The sequence below is a fragment of the Montipora capricornis genome, chromosome 7 (genome assembly GCF_036669925.1).
Source record: "Montipora capricornis isolate CH-2021 chromosome 7, ASM3666992v2, whole genome shotgun sequence".
Lineage (NCBI taxonomy): Eukaryota > Metazoa > Cnidaria > Anthozoa > Scleractinia > Acroporidae > Montipora > Montipora capricornis.
Genome location: NC_090889.1, coordinates 38,886,527 through 38,911,086, shown reverse-complemented (window position 1 = coordinate 38,911,086; position 24,560 = coordinate 38,886,527). Strand labels below are relative to the sequence as shown.

The 24,560-nt window shown below is 39.4% G+C and overlaps 1 protein-coding gene and 1 long non-coding RNA gene across 2 annotated transcripts in view; both read left to right on the top strand.

The window, feature by feature from the left end:
* The first annotated feature begins 466 nt into the window (after positions 1-466).
* Positions 467-11,623, top strand: LOC138055929 (28S rRNA (cytosine-C(5))-methyltransferase-like). Its single transcript, XM_068901793.1, has 10 exons — positions 467-548; positions 1,306-1,364; positions 2,078-2,267; positions 2,974-3,098; positions 4,927-5,042; positions 5,685-5,793; positions 6,306-6,434; positions 7,370-7,477; positions 9,240-9,348; positions 11,208-11,623. The coding sequence occupies exons 1-10, from the start codon at positions 467-469 to the stop codon at positions 11,618-11,620; spliced, it is 1,440 nt and encodes a 479-aa protein (XP_068757894.1). The 3' UTR covers positions 11,621-11,623.
* An 11,175-nt stretch (positions 11,624-22,798) lies between these two features.
* Positions 22,799-24,560, top strand: part of LOC138057165 (uncharacterized) — a 2,877-nt gene continuing 1,115 nt past the window's right edge. The window contains exon 1 of the long non-coding RNA XR_011133606.1: positions 22,799-22,935. This is a non-coding gene — a long non-coding RNA (uncharacterized lncRNA). The remainder of the gene's footprint in view (positions 22,936-24,560) is intronic.

Here is a 24,560-nt window from a genome sequence, read left to right as displayed (position 1 = left end):
CATTCTTTGTTTAAATCTTGACAGTAATTTGAACGCTAACTTTGCTTCCTTGTCTTTTTCAGTGTCCTATAGAATGGTTCCATTATGGCTGTGTTGGATTAAGCGGCGCTCCGAAGGGAAAATGGTTTTGTCCGCAGTGCCAAAATCAAATGAAACAACAGAGAAGAGGACGCCGACACAAATGATTTTCAAAACGTTTTGGAACAATTATTGCTGAAGACCATTTTTGGCTCAACGAGACCAAGTTTTTGGATCTCCATCCCTGGCGTATTAAATCACATTAGTTGACAGTTGTCTTCTTAGGGCGTGTCGCCAGACCATCTCCAAAATCTCTAGTCACCATACTGGTGTCTTGCATAAGCCGTCCGTGGAACCGCCTACACAACTAATCGTTGTTTGACCCTGACAGTTGTTCTTTGTCGAACATTGCACGTGGATTGACTATTTCCAAGTGTGTTAGGTACCAATGGGCGAAGCATACGTTCCTTCAGGAGAAGATTGCGTGACCAATGGGCATGACTTCGTGACCAAGCTTGGTTGTCCAAACAGTAGTGCTTTCCTTCTTCTTTTTTTTTTTTCTCTGTCATTTGTTCAGTACACCAGCATGGCCGCCATGACATGAGGTGCAAGCCAAGGACTAAGCTTAAAGCTGTCCCTGGGTAGACTGTGCCATCCACACAGGGTAATTCAATTTTCTAGCCACAGACTTTGCTCCATCCATGTTAAAGATTATGTGTTTTTGTGTTATGGGGAGGGAGGGTAGGCTAAAATGGATATTCGCTTCATGAAAAGGGGGGCAAACTTTGGACACTTTTGATTCTTTCATAAAGGTGTAGACAGAACTTAAGGCTTGGAATGTCATGTTTCAAACAGTGCCGCTGAAAGATTGATAGTGTGAATTCTGTCAACCTTACTACGGGTTTAGGAAAACATGTGGATATTTGATGATTTGGTTAATAGAGCTATGCACCTTTCAAACGTCCAAGGCCTGGCATTTACCTAGGAGAATTGATACCCTCAAAACAGATAAATCTTTGTTCAACTGCAGAATGCCCTTTGGCTGGTACTTATTTGTTTGTGATTGAATGAGGATGACATCTGTCGTATTCTGATTCCATCAAATAATACTGCCGAAAATAATACTAAAAAAATGGTGGCAAGGTATTCTGTAGTCATTCCCCTGCATCTTTACTGGAGTGCTAGAGTTAATGATATTAATATTTTAGAGTATGATATTAATATTATAAAATCATTTTGCCATAATAACAAAAAAATGTTCTTTGCTTACTCATTTCTTTCTCTTAGACAAAGCAATTCTGGAGGAAATCTTTGAGCAAACAAAGCTTTTAAAGCTAGAGAAAAAGGTAACTATTTTGACTTCCAAAAGTAGCAAAAAGCTCAATGTAAGTGGTAGTGGTTTGTAGTGGTATTTACAGCATACAATGGTTAGGTGAAAGAAAGCCATAAACGTAACTTTAATTTTACTTGTGCAATAATTGTGTTAGAAAAGGTTTCATAATACCATTGCTAACTAGCCTGCCTTTGATAAGATAACTAGGAAACTTTTACTGCCTAAGAAATAATTAACAAATAAATTATTCCATGATTGCATGTTGGATATCAGATGGTTAAATTATAGCAAACAAGGCGCATAGTGCCCAGTAACCATTAACCAGTCTCATATCCAACAAGTGCCAATGGAATAATTATATTGTTTTATTAAATTTTCATCAAATTCTGAATGCTTGGACACTTGGAAATTTAAGTCAATCAGTTTACTTAACACAATCAGTTTCGATATTAGGTCATATGGTATATGTGAAATTATGAGTTTATAATGGAGATTGTGTGAACCAATCAGAAAGCTAGAAATGCAGTATCTGCGGTCGAACATTTAATAACATTTTAATAATAATTCTTATTATTATTTATGTCATAGCACTAATGCATGGTGGTTAATTTGCACATTGTTTTTACATATGTACAGTACAGACGATTTGTTTCATATCAAGATTTTATGAAAAAAATTACTCATATTGATGTAACTGAAGTACTGTTTTTTCTTTTTGCTGTGAAGCTCAGGCATAATCATGCCCTTGTGTTAGTGTATGACTTCCTGTTTGGTCAAGGGATTCAGTGTGGTAGAGACTTGAAGCACAGCGTCACCAAACACAAGTCTGCACTGCAGTCATGTTTGGCTCGTTTGAAGATCAAAGCCAAGGTTTATAAGAATGAGGACCTCTTACCCAAGCAGATCTTAGACAAAGGTATGCACAAAAATATGATAATTTTTGTTTTACACAGCAAGGAAGTTATTTTGATTGAATTAGTCTTGTGCAGCCACTGTTCACAAAGTGACATTAGATTTCATCTAGTTTACAAATTGTCTAGATTACATGATTTTAACCCATTGACCCCAAGGAGTGGGACTCAATAGATTTTACTCTGTCTAACACCAGACGATTTTACTCGTCAGTGGGGGATGTCCAGGGTGGTTTAGGAGTGGCTGGGTTAACAACTTTTATTTCCACTCAAAAACTATATCCCCTTGCAAGTGAACCAACTTTCGTCAGTTTTCATTCCATGGCAGTGAGAGTGAACAGCTGAAACATCCCCACAAATTCTTTTCATTACAAATGCTGGTTTTAATCCTTATACATATAGATAGCTTAGTGTCATAGGGATAAATTAAACCTCAAACTTGGTAAAAATGACTTAATTTGATACTCAAGACAGATCCCAACGATAATTATTATAAAATACATGATAGCAGGTGAACATTCAAAACTTGTTTCCTTGTGTTCTTCTCTTTAACTCCATAATGGGTATTTCTTTTACTCAGAGAGAAATATTAATTTTTGTGGAGTGTTCATGAACAGAGTAAGCTTTGCTTTCACATGTATTACATTCACATGTTATAAGCAGCGATTTATGATGACATATATACTAAATTTCTTGTGATGTTTCACGTAGATTTGATCCCACGTTATGTCAGAGTTAACACAATAAAGAACTCCATGGAACAGGTAATCCAACATTTCAAAGAAAATGGTTATGAGCAAGCTAATCAAACCAATGTAGCATCTTTTGTCATGCAGGTAAGTTCTCAATTCCATTGACAACCCTCTCCACCTTTTTCTTAGCAAGGTCTAGCTCCACTCAAAAACCCTTTAACCCTTTCCCTGACTGAAGAGTGGCACTTACAGATTTTACTCTGTCTAACACCAGACGATTTTATTCGTCAACGAATGTTGCTTCAGGGATGAAAAGGTTAACAACATGTACAGTGTAGGTGATGATGATTAAATGTAAAACTCTTTGTGGGCCGAAAACTGCTTTGCATTCAGATAGTTCTTTGAAAATAGCGATGCAAATTAATTTGTGATGTCAACCTGGTATTGAACGCATTCTGCTTCATTGATCGGTTATTGGTTAAAGAATGACCACTTTTCCCATCTTTGAAAGCCAATAAAATAGCGAAATTTCAATCAAAAGGTTCCCAAAACAACACAATGAATTTAGGATGATTTCGGATAATTAATAAAGTTGAAATGTGATTTGAGGTGATAGGCACTTTAAACGAAAGTCTACAGTAGGTTATTTACAAAATCCCAAAATAATATTGTTTTGCAGACTGAAGTGCCGGTACTCTCACAAGACGATGCAAAAATCCAATGATTTCTTATGAAAAACGTTTTCAGCTACCCTAGTTTTCATGGCAGATCTCCCAGCTGCATTGTGCTGTAGATTCGGATACGTTAATTTTAGTATCAACATTCAAGGGAAATATTAATTCCCTCGTGCTGCTGGGTTTTTCCGTGTGCCTTTCTTTAGAACTTTCTTTCCTTTTACTTTTAGAGCAAAGCCACACACACTAAACAGTTCTTGTGTAATGACCACTTTTCAGATCTCGTTTGTACTGATGGCCCTTAAGAACATAAATGAACACCAGCTTAAAGCTCAAAAATAGAAAACCAAAACTCAACCGAATTTATTCTACCACAAACGAGCAATGCCGTGTTACAAGACCATGCATCCGTCCAAAATTTGGACCGATGGAATGAACCCACTCATTATTATAGTCATAAAATGTTTTTGAAAGGCAAAACAATGTTCATAAACAAACATGCGTTGTGTAATACATTGTAAATCTTCAATAAGACAATTAGTGTTTTTCGGAGGCAAATTTAATTAGAAAAAAGTCCGCCACCAGCATTGTACATCATTTAACAATTCAATTACCGGTAGGTTGCAGTTTCATTGGTTATGCATCAGGCATTCATGTCCATCTCCTCGTCTGTCTCTCCAATGCCCAGGGATCTATACAGAAGGGGAATTTAGCCACTATTTGCCGTGGTATATCCTAAACGGATGCTTTAGAACTTCCCATTAAATTAAGGTCACTACAGCATACAGGTACAGTATGTCTGCCACACACATATTTAACAATTATTCGCCGAAGTCGAGGTGAATATTCACCGATAATCACTGAGCCTGAGGCGAATAATTGTTTTAGTATAAATACAAAGGTGATTATTTCAAAAAAGAGAAAAAAAAAAACATTTCAACGCGAAATCATCTTCACTTACAGTGACAAAACGACTACTGGCAGCCATTTTGTCCGTCGAGGTGATTATCGCCTGATAATCCGAGATAGCGAGCCAATGAGAGTGCGCGATTTTGTATAATCACCTGTGTATTTATACTAAAATGTATTATTGTTCAATTCCTCTGTCAATAATTTTTTCTATGCAGGAAGCCCATTACAGTACATCCTTTAATTTTTAATGACATGATACATGTAACTCTCTCTGCCAGCTACAATTTAAGATCAAAATACCCTTGTCGCCTGCTTTCAACAAGATCACATCCAGTGATGGTAATGAGTATTGGAATCTCACCATTCTTTGAATATTTTCTGTATAGGCCAGCTGTATTCCAGCTCATGTCTTGCTACCTCCCCCTGGTTCTCATGTGATAGATGCCTGCGCAGCCCCAGGGAACAAAAGTAGCCATGTAGCAAGCATAATGAGCTATAAAGGGTATGATCTGTCAATCAATTTAATAAGTATTATTTATTAATATTTTTTATTTTTGGGAACCCTATGACTTATTCATTCTCTCTCTCTTTCTCAGCCTTTAATAGTGTCTTCAAAATTTAACAGTTTAATATTTCCTTTTTTTCATTGACTATGATTCAAAATTATATTTTATACTCTAATCACCTTGAAACGGTTATAAAATATTTTGTAACTAATCTTAATAAACACAAACACAGCATCAGGGGAGGGCATCTCGTTTATTGAATGATACATGATACAGCGAGCGTTTACATTATCACCATAAGGAAAATATAGCAGTGAAAAAACAATAAAGCAAAGTTGAAAAAGATGCCTTCAAATGGCTCTTTCATAGCCTAGTAACCCCAAGGGATTCAACATCAACAAAAACGCCTAAAATACTTCTGCAGTTAACATGAATCATACATAATGAATGCAATTCCGTGTCATCAGCGAAACGTTACAAAATAAGTATCCTTTCCTCTTTCCATCAACTTGTCCGAAACTTGACAGCTTCTCTTCTTTTTATGTTTTACATGGGATTGTATATTGGAGTTAAGATGAATCTTCTTTTCAGATGCTCGTAGTTTGAATGCTCTGTCAACCATCATTTCCTTCCTGCAGAAAAATATTTGGATTTGACACTGACAAGAAAAGGCTATCAGTAATGGAAAAGCTGATGAAAACAGCTGGAGTAGACTGTGTTACAACGACAAACTGTAGTTTTCTGGAGGTTGGTATTACGTTAGTGTCTCTCTGTTAAGTGAACTCTCTGTAGAAGGGAGTTAAAATCTAAAACACTTGTCAATGGCAACGACAATACCAGGAATAAAGTTTATATTAGCCATTTTGAGTAAAAGTAATATCTACAGAAGACCACTTCAAGGTTTATAACTTTATTCTAATTGTGAGGATTTCAAAATTATTCCATCTTAATCACGTTGTACAATAATCCATTTTTATTATATCTCTCAGATAGTACGTGCCCTGTGATTGGCTATTAAAACTAGTTTCCTTTCACTCACGGCTCAGATTACCACACATAACCACAGAGATAAAATAAACATCTTACTAACCTCATTTTCGTGGTCGGTACTGTAAAATTACGAATCCTTGTATTTTCCCGTCGATTTATGACCCAAGCGCGAAGCAGTCCGTAATTTTACAGTATGGACCTCGATCTCGGTTAGTTGATTCACTGTATGCCCATGTTCTCGTCAAATCCTTTAATTTGGAATGTGTCAGGTTGATCCCATTGACGAGAAATACAGCAAAGTTGAGTACATTGTGGTTGATCCATCTTGCCGTGGGTCTGGTATCGCGACCAGAATGGATGGACTTGTAGATGAGGAGCAAGAAACAGCTGAGAAAAAGGTACATACTCAGCCTTATTTGTGAGTAAGACTTGATGTTCTGCCAAATGCGCTGGCTAAAAAAAGAGGTTTTCCATAAAGTGTCAAATGTAATGTAGCGAATGTTAGTTGTGTTTTCCAAAGCTACATTGGGTGATTGGATTAAAAATAAGATGGCAATTGCTACTTTCTCTTTCATTTTCTTACATTTTTGGGATTCGTTTTCCAGCACTTTGCACTCAATTTAGTGTTCTTGCTTTGCGTTATGATCATGAATCTTTGATTACTGCTATTGTCAACAATCGAAATAATATATGAAATGAATCATATAATGAACTGCGGATATGCATTCAAGTAAAGCTATGCAATTGCTAAAATTGCGTTCGTAACTGCGAGGATGATAGCTTCACTTGATTTCATATCCGCATTTCATGATTGATTTCATATATCATTTCGTTCGTTGCTTTATTCCGACACAGGAACATTTAAACCCCCAAATGACAAGCTCTCAATATCAGTGGCTTCGTAGCTCAGTTGGTTAGAGCGTTGCACCCGCATCGCGAGGTTACAGGCTCAAACCCCGTTGAAGTCCTGAATTTTTCATTCTTCTCCATTGCAATATTTTCTCCACTGTTTTCTTGAAAATGTATCTTAAAGGTAAAGGTAAAGTAACTTTATTGAACGTCGGTAGTTCCTTGAGCTACGAGGCTGGTATCAATGGAAGCCAAACGCAACGGTGCGCCCTTAACACCCCCCCCCCCCCCTCCCTCCCTCAGTCAGTGCTCCGTTTTACGGGTATTTAAAGCTATAGCTACACGGATCAGAGGAAACTCGAAACAGACGTTTAAGTCACCGAGGATCGAACCGGGGACCTCTCGCTCCGAAAGCCGCGCACTAGCCAACTGCCTCTTGTTATAGTTTCTTTGTATTTGATTTTCTCTTTCGCTTCCTCCGTAGAAGAGACTTGAATCTCTGGCCACGTTTCAGTTATCAGTCTTGAACCATGCGTTGTCCTTTCCTTTGGTAAAGAGAGTCGTGTATTCAACATGCTCTGTTCATCAAGAGGTATGAGTTAAATTGTTAAGTACGAAAATAAACGAAATAAAAGTTGACTGAAGCAAGGAAACCAGGAATACTCTCATTCTTGTGGCCTTAATTTGGAGCCAAGTGAAATATCACTTAGTGAGATTCGTTGCCAAGACAACAAGAAGTGTATTCTTAGCTACAACACACTTGACTCTTTAGTTTCCATAGAAACTTTGCCAGGTTCAAATTCCTTGAATATTCCCTACTAATCCCTGTTTTGAGAACTACGATAAAAATAATAAGTCACCGTGCTTGCCTAAGAGATATAATAAGCCAATCTTAGCCCATTGATGCCTGTACTGATACAAAACACGCGCGCTATTTCATCGGCTTAGGGTACATTTTGCGGTAGCTAAACGAGAGGGGTTTTAAAGTAACACTGAAAAAAGCACCTGATAGATAGAAAGTCTACAGCATATGAAACACTTTCTTATATAGTTTATGGGATAATCACTCAACTTAAAACGACGTCGACTCAAAACGTTTCTCGAGTCGTTGTTTTCAAGATCATAATTTACATTCCTGGGTAATGGGCTCTGTGTACGTTTTTAGCTATGTTTTTTTTTCCTTCCGATAAAAATTTTTCCTTCATTTTTTATTTAAAGGGGATAATTTGTACACCAAAACTATGCAATAAAAGTGTAGGTCACCGTGGTCGTTTAAAAGTAAAACACCATCGTACCTGTCTATCTCGATTATTGTAGACCGAAACAATAGAACTCGCCATGTTTTCGGAATGCGAGCGCTTATTCGCAAAGAGTTATGGGTCATTCACAACTTCTCTCACGTGTTTTGAGAACTGTTTCATCGTGTATGATGCACTTACGCCATATTTACAATTTTGCAAATTTGACCAGTTTATAAATATTAACACACCAAATGCGCAGTCAGGATGCGCATTGCAATACTGAGGAATCACGCCATCAATTGGCGCACAAGACTGGTGCTGAATAGCCAATCAGGTTAAAAGGAAATTGGAAACGTATGTCCGCTTCAGTCCGTTGGGGGTCCATAACAAGGATCCCAGCGCTGTTTCGCACACGTTACTAACCTCGCAAAAAAGAAGAGTTCCTTATTGGCTAGAGTTACTTCTACAGAACATACACTATCATAAAAAATACACCACAATCCACGTATGCTTAATAAAATGTCTCTTTTATTTCACCGGCGCTAAAAATATACTTCACAATTTGCGTTATAAATTAAACGCTAAAGCCCGGTATGCAGTTGGAAAAATAAATATAACAGCGACAATTTACACGAGGTTGTTGAAATATAAAAAGTAAAACGTGTAGTTGTAAAAACTCTAAGCATTTCACTCAGTATTGTGCAGGATTTTGCGGATTTTTAGAAATTGTGCGTTGTTGTGCGGGTTTGATAGAACTGTGCGGTCCCGCACCCGCGCACCCTGTCAGAAGCACTGTACGACGGAAGGTCGACCCCAACCGAGGAGCACTCGGAGTTTTTCCGAGTATCCCCGACGCACCATCGAAGAAATCCATCTCTTCGTTTCATTCACCGGGGTTAACATCTAACGTCTCCTTAATTATAATAGCAAATTTAGCTCCATTTCCAGAATTTGTATCCTGGCGATATATTCGGAACATTGGTTGCCAGAATCTTGTTCGAGTGTCCTCAAGTCACTATTGAAAAAGAGCTGCATCTTCGATTTTAAAGTAGTGGGGATTTTCTTATAACTCTACTTTTTTTTTGATTTTCTCATTCACTGTACAAATTTAAGGAAAATGAGGATGTGGTTCAAGCGGCTTTGAAAGCGAACAGTGATAGCTTTACTCTGGAGCATTGTCTTCCTTCTTGGACTCACCGTGGAAAAGCTGTGTTTCAAGGAGGTAGGTTTGAACGAGAGCCAGTCATATTTCTCGGTTTGACTGATGAAATTAAATCATAAGCTAATTTAAGAAACGACAACGCCACAAAACAATAATGACCGTGTTTTCACGAACGGTTTTTCAGGTCGCTTAGAAAGTGACAATCGAAAATTCCTTCAAAAAAAAATTCTTTCCCCACTCATTTAAAGTTAAGCGAGTCAGCAAATTTCAATAGAATTCTCATTAAATTTAAGCCATCAAACCAGGTAGCGTAAGCGAGTTAGCAATTACTTTCGGCCAGTCAGGAGTCGCTTGCGCTTATTCAATTCGGAAATACAACAGGCGTGCCATTTTTACTATTTCTATTATTGTATTGGCACGTGCTCTCTCATTTAATCTTATACCCTTGGAAACGCATATCATTTTAAGTCGCTTCACGAAGTCTGCAAACAAACCACTTTCAGGATTGTCAAGCGAGACAACAGCTGTCGTGAAAACACGGCCAATATCATCGGTTAAAAAGGGAAAAATGATCGTGTTGCACGTGCGCCACGCATTTTAGCACATATTTTTTGCGATACTCTGCTTAACAATGACGTGAAATCACCAAATTTGATGCTGCAACGACAACATCAGCATAGAAATATGAACCTTCCTGCTCTATTTTTACTCTGAAACCGCTCATACCAGTTTATTTTTAGGATACGTTGCCCACGATATACGACGTGAACAAGATGGAATAATCGCAAAAGACTTACGATAGAAGGGCAAAGTTACATTTTGCGGTGACGTTTCGTCAACGTCGTCGTCATAGATCGTAAAGTAGGGAGCTTAAGATTTTACGACGGCGACGGCAACAACATCGACTCAAAGCAATGATAGCATTGGTTAAAAGAGCATAAATAATCGTGCTGCACGTGCAGCACGGATTTTAGGACGGATTTTTGCGGTGCTCAGTGCATTCAGGACGACGTGAAATTACTAAATTTGAGGTTTTGACGACAAAGCGAGCATGCAACAGAGAATCTTTCATTCTCTATTTTCACTTTGTAACTGCTCGTATCAATTTATTTTGACGATGCTTCGCCCAAATTGTAAGAAGTGAACGAGATAGAATAACCGCGAAAGAGTTATGATAAAGCAAAGTGATATTTTGAGGTGACGTTTTTGTTGAAGTCGCCGTCGGAGATCTTAAGGTCCCTAGTTCCTAATTGAGCGCGCTGGGACTGTGAAACAAGTTTGGGTCGTTTGTAACGTGATGCACCGGTTTACCAGGATGAATTTCAGGGCCTGTTTATATGAGGCGAGACAGCCCGGTTAGGCGGGCTGGGGCCCGTTTCTCGAAAGTCCCGAAACTTTACGGACCATTTTCGGGGTCACAATTCCTTTTGTATCTCAAGAACGGAGAGTATTTAAGTCGTCAAACTTCACAGTCATTTTTCTTTTCATCCCGGCAAACCGGGCTGAACCGTTTACCTGAGAATTTTTTAGCCCGGCTTGCCGAGATCTCGGCATCTCAGACCGGGATCTCGGCAATCGTGCCAGCCCACCTTCTAATATAAACGAACCGAAGTTTGACTAAAGAAAATAGACATTACCCGAGATCTCGGCAAAGCGGGCTAGCCCGCCCAACCGGGCCTCATATAAACAGGCCCTTAGAAGCACAATTCTCTGGGCACATATCATCAACTTTTTTTCTGACTGTGACCAGGATGGTCCGCACAAACCACGAAAAAGCACTGAACACACGCGAACCCCGAAGCACTGAACTACATGTAATAAATTACATTTTTTTATCTCTCTAGACTTGCAGTGTAATTGACAGAAAGTACGATTCTGGTGCGTGTTCGACACATGAATCTTATTTTTAATTCTCACAGCGGAGAACAGCATTCGTGCCTCACCAACTGAAGATTATACCAACGGATTTTTCGTTGCACTGTTTGTCAGAAAGGACATCAAAGCGGATGACGAAGCCACATTATGTAGAGACTCCTACGAAGGTAGAAAGAGGAAGCTAAAGAGAGAAGATTTGGAGAATATTACGTCTACAAAATCAACAGGGAAAATCAAAGATACCGGGTCACCACCAAGAAGCAACAAATTTGAGTCAGATATCGCTGATGTCACTTTGAAGAAAAAGCTTCGAAAAGGAAGCAAGAAACAAGAAGTTTCAAAATTGCAGGAACGCCCTGTAACATTGCCTAGAATAGCGAAGGATGGGTCGAATCCCGTTAAAAATAAAAGGAAACAAAAGAAAAATAAGAATAAAAAAGTTCCTGTTTGCCCTTGATAACACTTGTGTATGCATTTTTTTTGGGCAAACCGTTTCCTTAGAACGGTTGCGCACTCTGAAAGGGGCACCTCCATAAGGTAAGGGATTGGGGCGAGCAAGGAGTTTCTTTCGAGGATTTGGGTGGAGGGAAATCTATTTTGTCTCTCTAGGATAAGCTCATCGGATAATAGTTTATCCTCCATGGGATCAACAGTGTGTATCCGCGTGTCCACTTGGAAAGATACTTACTGTTTCTCAGGGATGAGCGTTGCTTTCCTCAGCGTATCCGCGTATTCTCTTAGAAGACACTTGATACAATACAAAGCGACTGCGTAGCCATGCACGCATCTTTGGGTTACTTTAAAAGTGGCAGGATTTTCTGCAGTTACTCCGGTTAATGTTCGCTCTGTATTAGTTTACATGATGAGAATTTCGATCTGGTGCAACTACCGGAATGAACTCAGGGCTGCTACTCCCGAAAGCTAGGCAGGGTGGTAAGGTCCCAACAAAATACACGGATGACCGTAACTCTCCCCATAACTCAAAAAGCTTTATTGCAAACTTTACAACCTTGGGAAACCATGTAGGGCGAGGGGTTCGGGCCTGCAACGCGAGGCTTTTCCCCTTTCCAGTTGCACCACTGAACAAAATTTGAAGAGACTTTGTCCGGACGAAAATCATAACGAGGTTTCTTGCACGGGGGCGTCTAAAACAAAAAGGACAACGAAAAAAGCGCCAATGAAACACGATATAGAAGAGGGGAAAAGCCAACAGCGAAGCAGCCCCGAAATACCCCGTCCAGGGACAGAGCAATTAAGGGCGAAAGAAGACCCCTTCGAAGGGATACCAGCGGTTAGCTTAGAAAGAAAAAAGACAAGCGAAACAAACAAAAAGTAATAGACAAAGCAAATAATGTGGCGTGGACTTCAGTACAGAAGAACACCGAGATAACTAACAAGGCAAACGATCAAAGGCACCGAAACTCCAACATATAGCAAAGAAACGCCACTTTTTAACAACTTCGGAGACTAATGGGCAATACCTAGCAAAATGACCAACTTTTCTGCAATTAAAACAGCGCCTAGTAAAGGTTCCGGGCCGGTAGTACTGTGGCGTGAGACGTCCACCGCGACCAAATGAACTTCCGAGATAGGGGCCCTGACGTGGCGCGCCGGAATTGTCTCCCCAAAAATCAATGGCCTGTCCTGGAGCTGAACTTTTAGGAAAAGAGTGACCTTAAAATCTTTCGGATCTGGGAAGCCACATCTCTTTCCTCCTTATCCCCAAGGAGTTGCAGCACCACTTCAGCAAGTGAGTTGCAGTTTGCAAGGGGGGAGGGGGAGGGGGGGGGGGGGCACTTTTTAAAAATAGCATCAAACTTTGCGTTGAGGGTGGTTCGCGTCCCTAGCGTGGTCTGACAGTTGTTCCAAGGCCGCAAGTAGGGCGAAAGGATCGAGAAGCGCGGCAGGACGAGAGTCGAGGAGTCTGACTGATTCCAAGGACTGAATAACTTTAGAAACATTAAGGGCCGATTGCAAAGACTCTACTGTTTGGCGAAGGTCCTCATAACCTTGCGAAGGGATAAGGAAAAAATGAGAAAAAAGTGAAAGCTCCACACGCAGGTCAAAAATCTTGGTCACACAGACGCGAAGACCAAACTTGTCACACAAGACGCAAAAAAACTAAACTCGTAACAGAAACTCAAAAGATTAAACTTGTAACAGAGACGCGAAAACTAAACTTGGGTCACACAGACGCGAAAACTAAATTTGTCACACAGACTTGTCAAACAGACGGAAAGGTAAATTTGTCACACAAACGCGAAAAATTAAATATGTCACACAGACCTGTCACACAGACGCGAAAACTAAACCGGTAACACAGACGCGAAACCCAAACAGTTTGTCACAAAGACGGAAAACTAAAGTTGTATACAGACATGAAAACTGAATTGATACAAACGGTGCCTACTAAAGTGGTAGCACAAACGCGAAAGTAGTAACACAGACGCGAGAATTGTAAATCTGTACACAGATGCGAAAACTAAATTGGTAGCACAAACGCGAAAACTAATACAAATAACGCAGAAGCGAGAACCAAGCTAAACCAATACAACGACAAGAGAAACACTAACCTCGGGCTCCGGAGCTGCAGGTTGGGGCGCAGGAACCACGTTGCCGTTAGCGTTCTGTGCGTTGTTCTCAACGGCAGCGACGGCTGGACGGTCAACGGCCGCTGCAACAGCCCCATCCGCGGGAACAACAGGAACTTGGTCCGTCATGGAAAACGAAGAAAATCTTCGAAGATGGCACAGCGATGACCGGGAAAAAGAAAAACGCCAAGCTATCGACTGGCGAACGTTTAACGAAAAGAGAATTAACCAGGCCAAAACAGGCCTCTTTATATAAAAGCTGTGTGAAACCGAACACCCAGGAGACTATGAGCGCGTGGGAATTTTATCCTTGAATCCCGAAGGGATTTGGGGCGTTTGTACGAGATGGCCCCAGTGAGAATTCTTGGATTTCACATGAAGGCACGGCCGCCATGTTGGTGTCCCCAAATAATGAAATGGCGGCCATGTTGGTGTCCCGATCCAATCCTCCGGGAATTGAAAGCTATTATTATGCTAACGTCTTCTTTTGTTTTCGTTGAAAAATATGGCTGTTGATGACGTGAGTGAAACTCAAGAATAGAGCATGAACACATTCTGTTTTAGGATAAGCAGGGACGATATTAGTCTTGCTGAGGATATAAAACTTTTAGGTGTAACTCTTGATAAGGATTTAACTTTTGATAAGCAAAAAGCTGATATTGCACGTAACTGGTTGGCAACCAGATGCGGGTCTTGCAAAGGCATAAGAAATTAATTGACACAGATGCTAAGATCGGATTGTATAATGCTTATCTTTTACCTCACTTAGACTATTGTTCTATTGAATGGCATTACTGTGGTAGGCGTAATTCAAACAAATTGGAAAAACTTAATTGCGCTTTATTTTATAGTGATGTCATATTAGTACATATGATGACTTGTTGGAGCGCATAAATCATCCCACTTTCTTTAATAGGAGAATTTATAATATTTGAATTCTTGCATATAAGGCTTTTTACATGGGCTGGTTCCCGAATTATTTTTAAGTTATTCACATCGCAGAATTCTAGCAATAATTTGCGGGGAGATAACTAGTTTATAGCGCCTGGAGCAAACACCACTAGTTGAGGTCTTCATACCTTGTCGTATTGCGATAGTAAGATATGGAATTCTCTTGCAAACCATATGAGAATAATCCAGGAATTAAGTAAATTTAAGTCTGCAATTTTTAAAGTGAATTTTGATACTGACTGCTGCACCTTTCTTGGCCGTTGATTTTTCATCTTTATTAAGCTATCTAGTAATTATTGCAGAATTTCCTTTTATTTTGGGATTTAAGTATTTATTTATAGCTCGGATATATTAGCCTGCATTTGCTTTTAAATTCGAGTGCAAATAAAGTTTATTGTGTGCATGCGTGACTCATTATAAATGTGTTTTCTAGAATTTTGCAGCTTCCGGGTTAGGGTTTATCAATAGTATTCCGGTAATTCAGCAGTTATAAACGCTGAAGTCAAGAAAACATGAGCGATGTGCTAAAAAAATAATAGACGCAAGCGTGAAGAAATATTTCGATATGTCTGTCAGTTGTGCAAATAAAGGGGACCGCTTGTCAAGCCCTTTTGTCTACACCATTGTTTTGTTTTCAAGAAGTTATGTTTCACCTCGATTTTCTTTTCGCCTTTACCATCGAAAACTCTATTCTCAGTTCTCGACTCTCTAATCTCGATCACCGATTCTCGAAACATCGAGGATTGCGGATCGAGTTTCGAGTCGAGACTGTCAACATTTGCTGCTTAAGTTTTCGCAACGGGCTGCCAGCATCCATTTCGGATGAACTAGAGTGTCAACAAAGGCGCGCCGTACGAATGATTATTATAAAGAGGCTCTGTAGAAAGCCAAAATACCCACATTTCGCAGAAGAAGATTTACTGTCACCTCCCCCCAGAAACTATCCCTACCTACAGCCACCCTACACCCCAAGCCCCAGGGAAATAAACACAGACCACTAAAGTACACAAACATATTCACATGAGACCTTTATTTTCACTTCTTCTACCTTTCAATCACAAGGTTCACAGCACTTGAATATCATGATAAAGATAATATACTTACTAAAGCTACCATATTGCTTCTGCAGAATAATTCCACAGTACATTTCTTTTGATATCAAACCTATTATTAAGTAACAAGGGTACATACTTGCTTATATACACTAAAATATAGGAAACAGCTTTTTTTTAAACACTGAGAGCTCAAACGTTATATTTACAATTATTTGCTGTCACGCAAGCGGTTATTACGAAAATGTTGAATATAAATGAATATTAATCAAATCAAAGCTTCAAAGAAAACTACTCCCTTAAAGTCAAACACTTTAATCAGTCATGGCTCAGTTAATGATAACTACACCGGAACTCACTGGGCAATATGAAAGACTAATACTAAACAAAAGGCACCATCTCGAGGCTCTGGGGAATAATTATAAGGATTTGTATGAGTTTATTCCCCAGGCCACGAGATGGTCCGTTTTGTTTAGGGCTGAATTTTAATATATCGAAAGTGGGCTATTCATTCCTGCTAAAAATTCATGCTTTCTTACAAGTAGGTTTCCTAAAAGATGAATTTCATTCCAAAAAAAAAAAAACAAACAGTTATACCTTCTGTTCCCTTTCACAAAAATCAATCTCAGGTACAAAGCGGTAGAGTATTCATTATAAGTGAAACGCCTCAAAAATACAGAAACAGTTCAACAAATTACAAGCAAATCAGTCAGTGAAAAGGACTCATGAAAGCCGAAAATCAAACTTCCTTTATTGTTACTTGGCTTTTAGCAAGTGTCTGCTCAAGATTAATCAAATATCTGAATGCGATGATTCAGCCAGTCAGACACAACAATTTGGCCATTACTGAGGAGCACTACTGATGATGGATACTCAAACTCTCCTAAGTTGCTGCCCTCTTTTCCAAACTTACCAACAAACTTACCATTCAGTTCAAAGACTTGCACTCTATGATTATCACGATCACAGACAAGTACATGACCTGATTTAGTCACTGATAAACAACGAGGATGATCAAACTCTCCATTCCCCTTCCCTCTTGTGCCAAACTGATACTTATAGTCCCCCTCCCGGGTAAAGATTTTCACACTGTTATTACCATGGTAAGAGACAATGAGATAATCACCAGACTGAACACAATGAACAGGAGAACTAAGAGAACTCGGTCCACCTATCTTTGTTAGAAACTTTCCATCAGGGAAAAAGATCTTAATGAATTTGTTTCCCCTATCAACCACAATAATATTGCCATTGGAATCCAATGATAAACCCCAAGGATTCTTGAGCTGGCTATCAAGGCTTCCTTCCCCACCAAACATACTCAAGTACCGCCCCTCCTCGTTAAAAATTTGGATTCGATGGTTCCCGCTGTCTGCAACATAAATCTTTCTATCTTTACCAAAAGCTATTCCTCTAGGGTCTTGAAACTGTCCCTTGTTGCTACCCTCAGAAAATTGCAGTCAAATATCTGCACCTTGTGATCGGAAGTGACTGTGATTTCATCCCTGGAATTTACTGCTACCCCCCAAGGAAACTCAAACATTCCATCATTCGAGCCTTGTTTTCCAAAAGATAAAACAGGTTTGACATTGAAAGGTTTAATTACAAGACAGAAAGGGCTACCGCGGATATGTTGCCCGTTTACCTTAACTGACAAATTGAATTTACCTTCAAATGTAGGGCAATAGCTGATTTTGTAGGTCCCGTCTTTGATGTCATTAACAAGAAATATCGTTTTGCTTTCCTGCCCTCGCTCATCGCTTTATGTCCTGCGTGATCTAAGATGACACAAGTTTGACAAACTGAGTTTTCGGGACAAATCTTGCAGAAAAACTTGAGCTCTTCTTTCTCGTGCCCCTTCCTTGAGCAAAACACGGGTCGCTTCACTAATATTTCATAGTCTTTTTCTTGAAAATCTTTCACGGCCAGAACGCGGTGATCTTTGTAGCTTCGAATGATGTTGTGCCCAATCAAACACTCATCACAATAAAACTTGCAACACTCGAAGCAGTACGAGGTTTTAGAGCTTTTCTTGTCGCAGTTTCCGCATGTTACTTGGGTCTTGTCAGATTCTTTAATAGCTAGGGCATCGATGAAGCCGCTGAGAAAAAAGCTTGTGGGAAGATCTTTTAAATCACCGCTTGCAGGAACTCTACTACAGCCTTGGAATTTCGGACACCTCAAATTAACTTCACCGCCGCTCGCTCGATGCCAGTTGATCAAACAGTTCAGACAGAAACTGTGCAAACATGGAAGGTATCTTGGATCTCTAAGGATGTCTTGGCATACCGGACACGAGGCTTCTTCGCGAAGATTGAAAAGCAACTTTGGGATATCCATATTGCTAATCTCCACGCCTTCGCGAACTGAGTGCCTTTGACTATGTTATTCCAAGTCTCGTGATTTCTATCTTTAGCTTTTCGTGGAATCAGGTGACCATTAGCCAATCATTGAGATGTGTTTTAAAAGTCTGTTGATTGTTTTGTTTTGGTTCTCTGATTCCCAGAAATTTGGCTTTTATGCAGCCAGCGAGCTTAAAGTGATAAAGGGAGGGCAAGTGGGTGACCTTTGTGAAGTGTTGTAGGCTGAGATCACGGAGCTCTGCCTAATAGAAATGGGTTTTTGAACGAATTAGGACAAAGGAGAAGCTAAATACTTTACAAAACCGAGATTCTGTGGTATAACGCTTTCGATAATGCTTCTTTTAAATCTGCAAACCAGAGAATTGGTATAAACTAAGGAACAAATACTTGGATATTATGAAATGGAAAGCAATTATCAGGCTAAATAGAGAACTCTGACTGGCTGGTGTTCGGTCGGGATTTTACTGTATGGACCATTACCATGGAAACAACCTGCTTCGTATTTTATAATTATAATAATAATAATAATAATAATAATAATGATAATGATGATGATGATGATGATGATGATGATGATGATGATAATAATAATATTAGTCTTTAGTATAAATACACAGATGATTATACAAAATCGCGCGCTCTCATTGGCTCGCTATCTTGGATTATCAGGCGATAATCACCTCGACGGACAAAATGGCTACCAGTAGTCGTTTTGCCACTGTAAGTGAAGATGATTTCGCGTTGAAATGGTTTTTTTTTCTCTTTTTTTTGTTGAAATAATCACCTGTGTATTTATACTAAAACAATTATTCGCCCCAGGCGAAGTGATTATCGGTGAATATTCACCTCGACTTCGTCTCGGTGAATATTCACCGATAATCACTTCGCCTTCGGCGAATAATTGTTAATTATTGTACACAATAAAAACATTACTGAACAACAAACATGTTCACTTTAAAATTGTCTAAAATTATCTAACTATCTAAAATTAATGAAAGTTCTATTGGTAAAAACACTTTTAAATTGTTCATTCCTTATATTATTTTATATTATTGCAGCATAATGAAAGAGTGACCCCTATTTCTTAAAACTCTATTCCTAGTAGGTTGTTCCGTGCCGTTGTACGGTATGCTTCAAGCTGAAATAAAATGCCGACTAGTAATCGCTCAGAATGAAAACCGTTATCTGTCAAAAGTAATCCCAAGGTATGTTTGCTCCAACACCTTCGATTTCCACAAACATGTTTGCTGAAGCCGTTTCCAGTCCTTCGCATGTTCTTGCGCGCGCAGGCATTTATAGATTATGCTAGCATAATTTTCGGCATAATTCGAGCAAACTGGCATAATTTCTGCCAAGTAGCAATGCTGGCATAATTTGCGCATTTTGTTAATTATCAGATCATTTTTGATGCTATTATTTGATAATTTTTTGTCTCTAGTCCCAAGCACTTGGTGACCTTAATCGATAATTAAAGTTTTAGTTAAACTAGTAGCATTTGTAGTTCACTGTGAAGCACTGAGCCCGGGTCTGAGGTGCACCGAAACCGGAAGTCACATTTATCTAGTACTAGTGTGCATGTTAACCTGAACCACATGTTTATTTGAAATTAATTGTGGATTTGTTGCGTTTCTTTCCTGTAGACGAACGGCTACTAGTTAAAAAATATATATTTTGGACTTATTTGCATTTTTTCAAAGAGCATAATTTAAAAAGACGATGGCATAATTTGGAAAAAAGAGCATAATGTTAGCATAATTTGGCCAAAAAAAAGCAATGCTACTAGCATAATATGCCATTTTTACTAGCATAATCTATAAATGCCTACGCGCAGTACGGAGTGTGTTGTTGAATTTCTTAAGGATAAACTGATTATTTCAAAGTTTTTGGCACAAATTCTTCACGCTTAGCCAACTGAGAAACAATCTATGTCCAAAGATATGAAAGTTGTCGGCTATCTTTCTCAAAACTAAGACCCCGTCCACATGTATAGCGAAGACATCGTTGACGTCACCTATTGTCATTAATGCGCCAACTAGAGCGTCATTGGCTGTCGAAACAATTTAAAGGGTCTTTTGTTCCTTTGGTTGGCATATTTGAATAATAAAAACAGTGTTTGTAAACATATACTTTCTTTGATTCCTATGGTTCTTGTTGTCTCCAGGTGAAGTTGGTGCTGGTTCGGCAGCTGTTGCTGTAGCAGCAGCACAAGCTGCCATAGCAACTCTTCCCATGTATGCAGCATGGTAGAAGAGGCACTGAAACTTTAAAAGTGCCATATCCTGCTGCACTTGGTAAGATATTAGAGATTTAGTTACAACAATAGCAACACCACAAAACAGTAGGTTCAGTCAGTGAAAAATGGTGCTGCACATCTTGTATATATTTGAGTTCTTATCTCTGCCGTTGTCCAGAGAACGTGAAATTCCAACCTCATGATTCTGTGGTACTGCATTGCTATTAATTCATCTCCTGAATAATGTAGAAGAACAGCACATACTCAATGTTATGTAATTTTTGTGAAGTGCTCTAAATGGCACAAGGTCGTATTTTTATTGACCAGAAAGGTCTAAAGGAACCAGAGAAAAATATATATATTGGTCATTAATATTAATATTAATCCTTATTTCATTCATTTATTGGACCTAAAACTCATCTTCTCACCGTATAATAATAATTATTATTGTAAGACACTTTGTCACGTGAACCTTATACCTTAAAATCGTTAGCTCCGAGAATTCTCTACACAGTTCCCCCCGAAAGTATCTACCCGTTTGCCGAGATTTTACCATGGGCCAAGTTTCGCAGATTGATTCTGTGTTCTCACCTCAGCCAAGACGAGGTGTTCCTAAATTTCACGGAGGTTTTACCTAGCTTTGCCGCGCGGCAAGCAATACCGTGGTAAACGGCAAGACGCGGTAGAGATGAATAGCCTTTCTTAGCTGTATGTTTCGAGTTCATCAAGTTCTCAATTTCATGCTCCGAGGATACTGAAATCGCTGTAGCTCAGCTGGTGAAGCTTCTAAACTTGAAATCAGTAAGTTATGGCTTTGTCTTCTTGTAGGAGCATGACGATTTTCCCTGAGTATGCCTGTGTAAAACCAGAAAAATTCATAATTTTTATCAAACTCTGTATTGTAACTAAATGTCTTTTGGAAACTAAAGTAGTTTTGTCTTGATTTTGTAACAACAGGAAGAACTGTAAGCAGTTTACCAGCACCATCAAACAGCTTAAATGGTTTGCCTGGCAGTAGTTCCTTAGGGATGCCGTTTGACTCAACGTCATCTAGTGTAAACTCAGTTAGTATTCCAGTTACACCAAGTGATGTGCGAGCCTGTCTTATGTGGCACCGACTTCAACAAAACGAACAAAAAAGTAAGTATAGTATCAGCCTATGAGCCTAGCTTTCCTGTACTGAGAAATATTCTGGCATTTAAATCTCTTCAGATTTCTGCATTGGTTCAGTATCTCTTCAGATTTCTGCATTGGTTCAGTAATACTTCTTTCTCAGACTACTGGGTCGTGGAAAAACCCAGGCTTCTACGGGACTCCAGTGCAAGAGAGTCAGGATTATGTTTGTCAGTGGTTTCAATAGATGGTTTACAAACAATCTGTAGAGACACAGATAACAATGATGTAATCTACATGCACATTTGCTGGTGGACGAACAAAACGCAGGGAAACCCAACGAGAATATAGTTCAAAACCACTGAAACATAGCATTTTTAAACGTATTTTGGTATTCAAACGGTAAAGATAAGCATATTTTTATCCCCTAATTTTTTTTTATCAGTTCGGATTCCCTAGCTGAAAGTCTAGTGATCGCAGAAAATTATAGGGATCAAAACTTACCTTTTCGAAAATTTCAGCCAGAAAAAAAGCTCCCGAAAATTCTGGTTGACCTTTTTTGGCTAAAAATCCGTTAAAAATGGGCAATTATACCATGTTTTAGATGTTCGAAAATCCTAGTACCGGCAGGCAAGCAAGAAATTTTAGAATAAATGTACCGAAAATTCTAGAGCTTGGGTGCCCCTGAAAAGGAGCCAATGAGAGATCTTTAGTTTTTGTCCACCAGCATGGCGGTGAAGAAGTCACGTCAAAACCACCTAAAAACACGGACACGGACACGGACACGGACACGGACAGCATCGGCTGCATGTACTTCGCTTCACAAATTCTTTCAACCCTAAGATTAAAATTTATTTTCGAAATGACAGCAGCCGGTTTTTCAATTCACACCAGCCACCAGCCTCAAATGTTATTCAAGTCCCTTGGATAAGAATGTATGAAAGTCGTGTATCTAATCCCCGTCGTACTTTGACGTCTCCGCACGCAAAATTAGAATCAAACTGACAATCGGCCAGCTCCAAGATGGCGCGATGATTATTAATAAAGGAATCGGTCAGTATAAAATGCAGACTGCAGACGAGATCTAAAATGCAGACTAGGTACAAAATAGGCCTCGGCCCAGGCCTAAGCTTAGGCCTCAGTTTGCATTTAGACATTTTATACTGAACGATAAAGCAATGTGTAGAACAATTGGACGGTCAGTTACTAGTGTGCGGTTTAAGCCTGGTTTTTTTTCTCTTTCTTTTTTCATCCCTTTGCCACTGCTTTAGCTGCTCTCATGACCGCGATGGTATTTTGCTTTACTCTGTGTTTTCCTCTCTCTTTGTTTCTGTAGAAATAAAAGCGCAACTTAAGTTACAGCTGTAGCTTCCGCCCAGGTGGCCGAACAGGAAGCTGCAGTGGCAGCCGCTGCTGTTCCCGATTGGGTTTACGATCCCAATGAGCCTCGGTACTGTCTCTGTAATCAGGTCAGTCCAGTACATACATGTCCGATGTGTCGGCATAAATTGGTTTATAAAGGGGGTAGTTACTAAAGAAACTGTGGTGCTGCGTCGGTTAGGAAGTACTGTACAAACTTGGTTTTATCAACGGAGTTGATAATGTAGATTGGCCCCGTATAGAAAAGTTGAATATGTTTCGAGCGTTAGCCCTTCTCCAGAGCGACGGCCTTTCCCTACATCTAGGTACGACGGAAAGCCGCAAGAATCTGGAGAATCCTCACGGTATTAACGAACGCTTTTCATTTAACGAATGTATTCCTATTTTTCACGTTGCTATGTTACCACCAATTGCGTAGATCCTACTCTATTATAAAAACTACACGTAACCCACAATTCCTTGATTCGCTCTGACGAAGGGCTACCGCTCGAAACGTCACCTTTTAGAATCTCTGTACTTTAGCCAATTTACATTATCAACACCGTTTATAAAACCAAATAAATCGATTAATTTTATGTTCGTTTGCATAGACGTCACGAGGTCTCCCTTTGATGATTGATCAGGTTCAGGGATAGAACTGTTAGGGTTGGTGGCTGATTTTTACTAGCGGAAATACAAGCATTATGAGCGGACTTGAACACTAGCAACTTTGCAACTTTTGGTAGGTCAGAGGACACTGATCAACTACAGTACACGTTCATGCATCTGTGTATGTTATTCCTGCATACGCTCTTTGCCGAAAAAAGCCATCCTTAATAATGACGTCATTGCGATCAAATTGCTTGCAACATTTTTCCGAGTTGATTGGAGGACGAACATAACATGCCCACTAAAAACCTCGACTTCTGGACCCCTAGTACGATGACGATGAGAGCTGAAGCTCGTGTAACTTCCTACAGGAATACCAACCTAATGGATGTAATAGCGTAACTGTTGTTTTGGAGTCAGTGTATATTGGCTTGGTAGTGCTCATTTGGTTTTGTTCGTCTCGTTTTTCGTTCGTTACTTGAAGTAAAACCCCAATAACATTGCGGAAAGTAGAATCGAGTTCTTCTTTAATATGTGCAACTTATCTCACAATGTGGCACAGTACCCGCTGCAGCACCTGTGTTACTTGTATTTAGGAATCTAATGGTACATCATTTCCCTCATAAAGAGAAAAATTATAGGGGCATTGCCACATAGAGCAATCCGTTAGTCGTCGAGGCTAAGCAGGCCACTGGTCTAAATAGTTTTCATACGTCCATAATTAATTGGACGTATAGGATATGTTATGTACAGGTAATCACATGAGGCCGAGTACTATTAAGGATTAATTGCACGAGTGTTTTGGAAATTTTCCAAAACACAAGTGCAATTAATCCTTTATAGTACGAGGACTCATGCGATCACTTGTTTATCAATAAAGGGCAAAATTTATACGAGGGAAAATCAGGTGCGCAGTCTATTTTTATCTGGGAAGCCTGTTTAGCGCTACGGCAAATCGGTTGCTATGCAACGGATTAACCAATCATTGATAGGTAATCAAGCCCTCTCTTGATTACCAAAAATGCCCTCGATTAAGAAAAAATGCTCTCTGTCTTAGGCAATCAGCGCTCAGTAATTTTGCCCTTTATTGATAAGGATATTTAAAAGTTTTTTTAGCATAGTGTTT

Excerpts from the sequence above, each read along its gene's own strand:
- LOC138055929 (XM_068901793.1), top strand. The coding sequence starts at position 467 with ATGGGCGAAGCATACGTTCCTTCAGGAGAAGATTGCGTGACCAATGGG. Across the intron at positions 5,043-5,684 it reads AGCATAATGAGCTATAAAGG|AAAAATATTTGGATTTGACA; the intron begins GTATGATCTGTC and ends TCCTTCCTGCAG. Across the intron at positions 7,478-9,239 it reads CATGCTCTGTTCATCAAGAG|GAAAATGAGGATGTGGTTCA; the intron begins GTATGAGTTAAA and ends TACAAATTTAAG.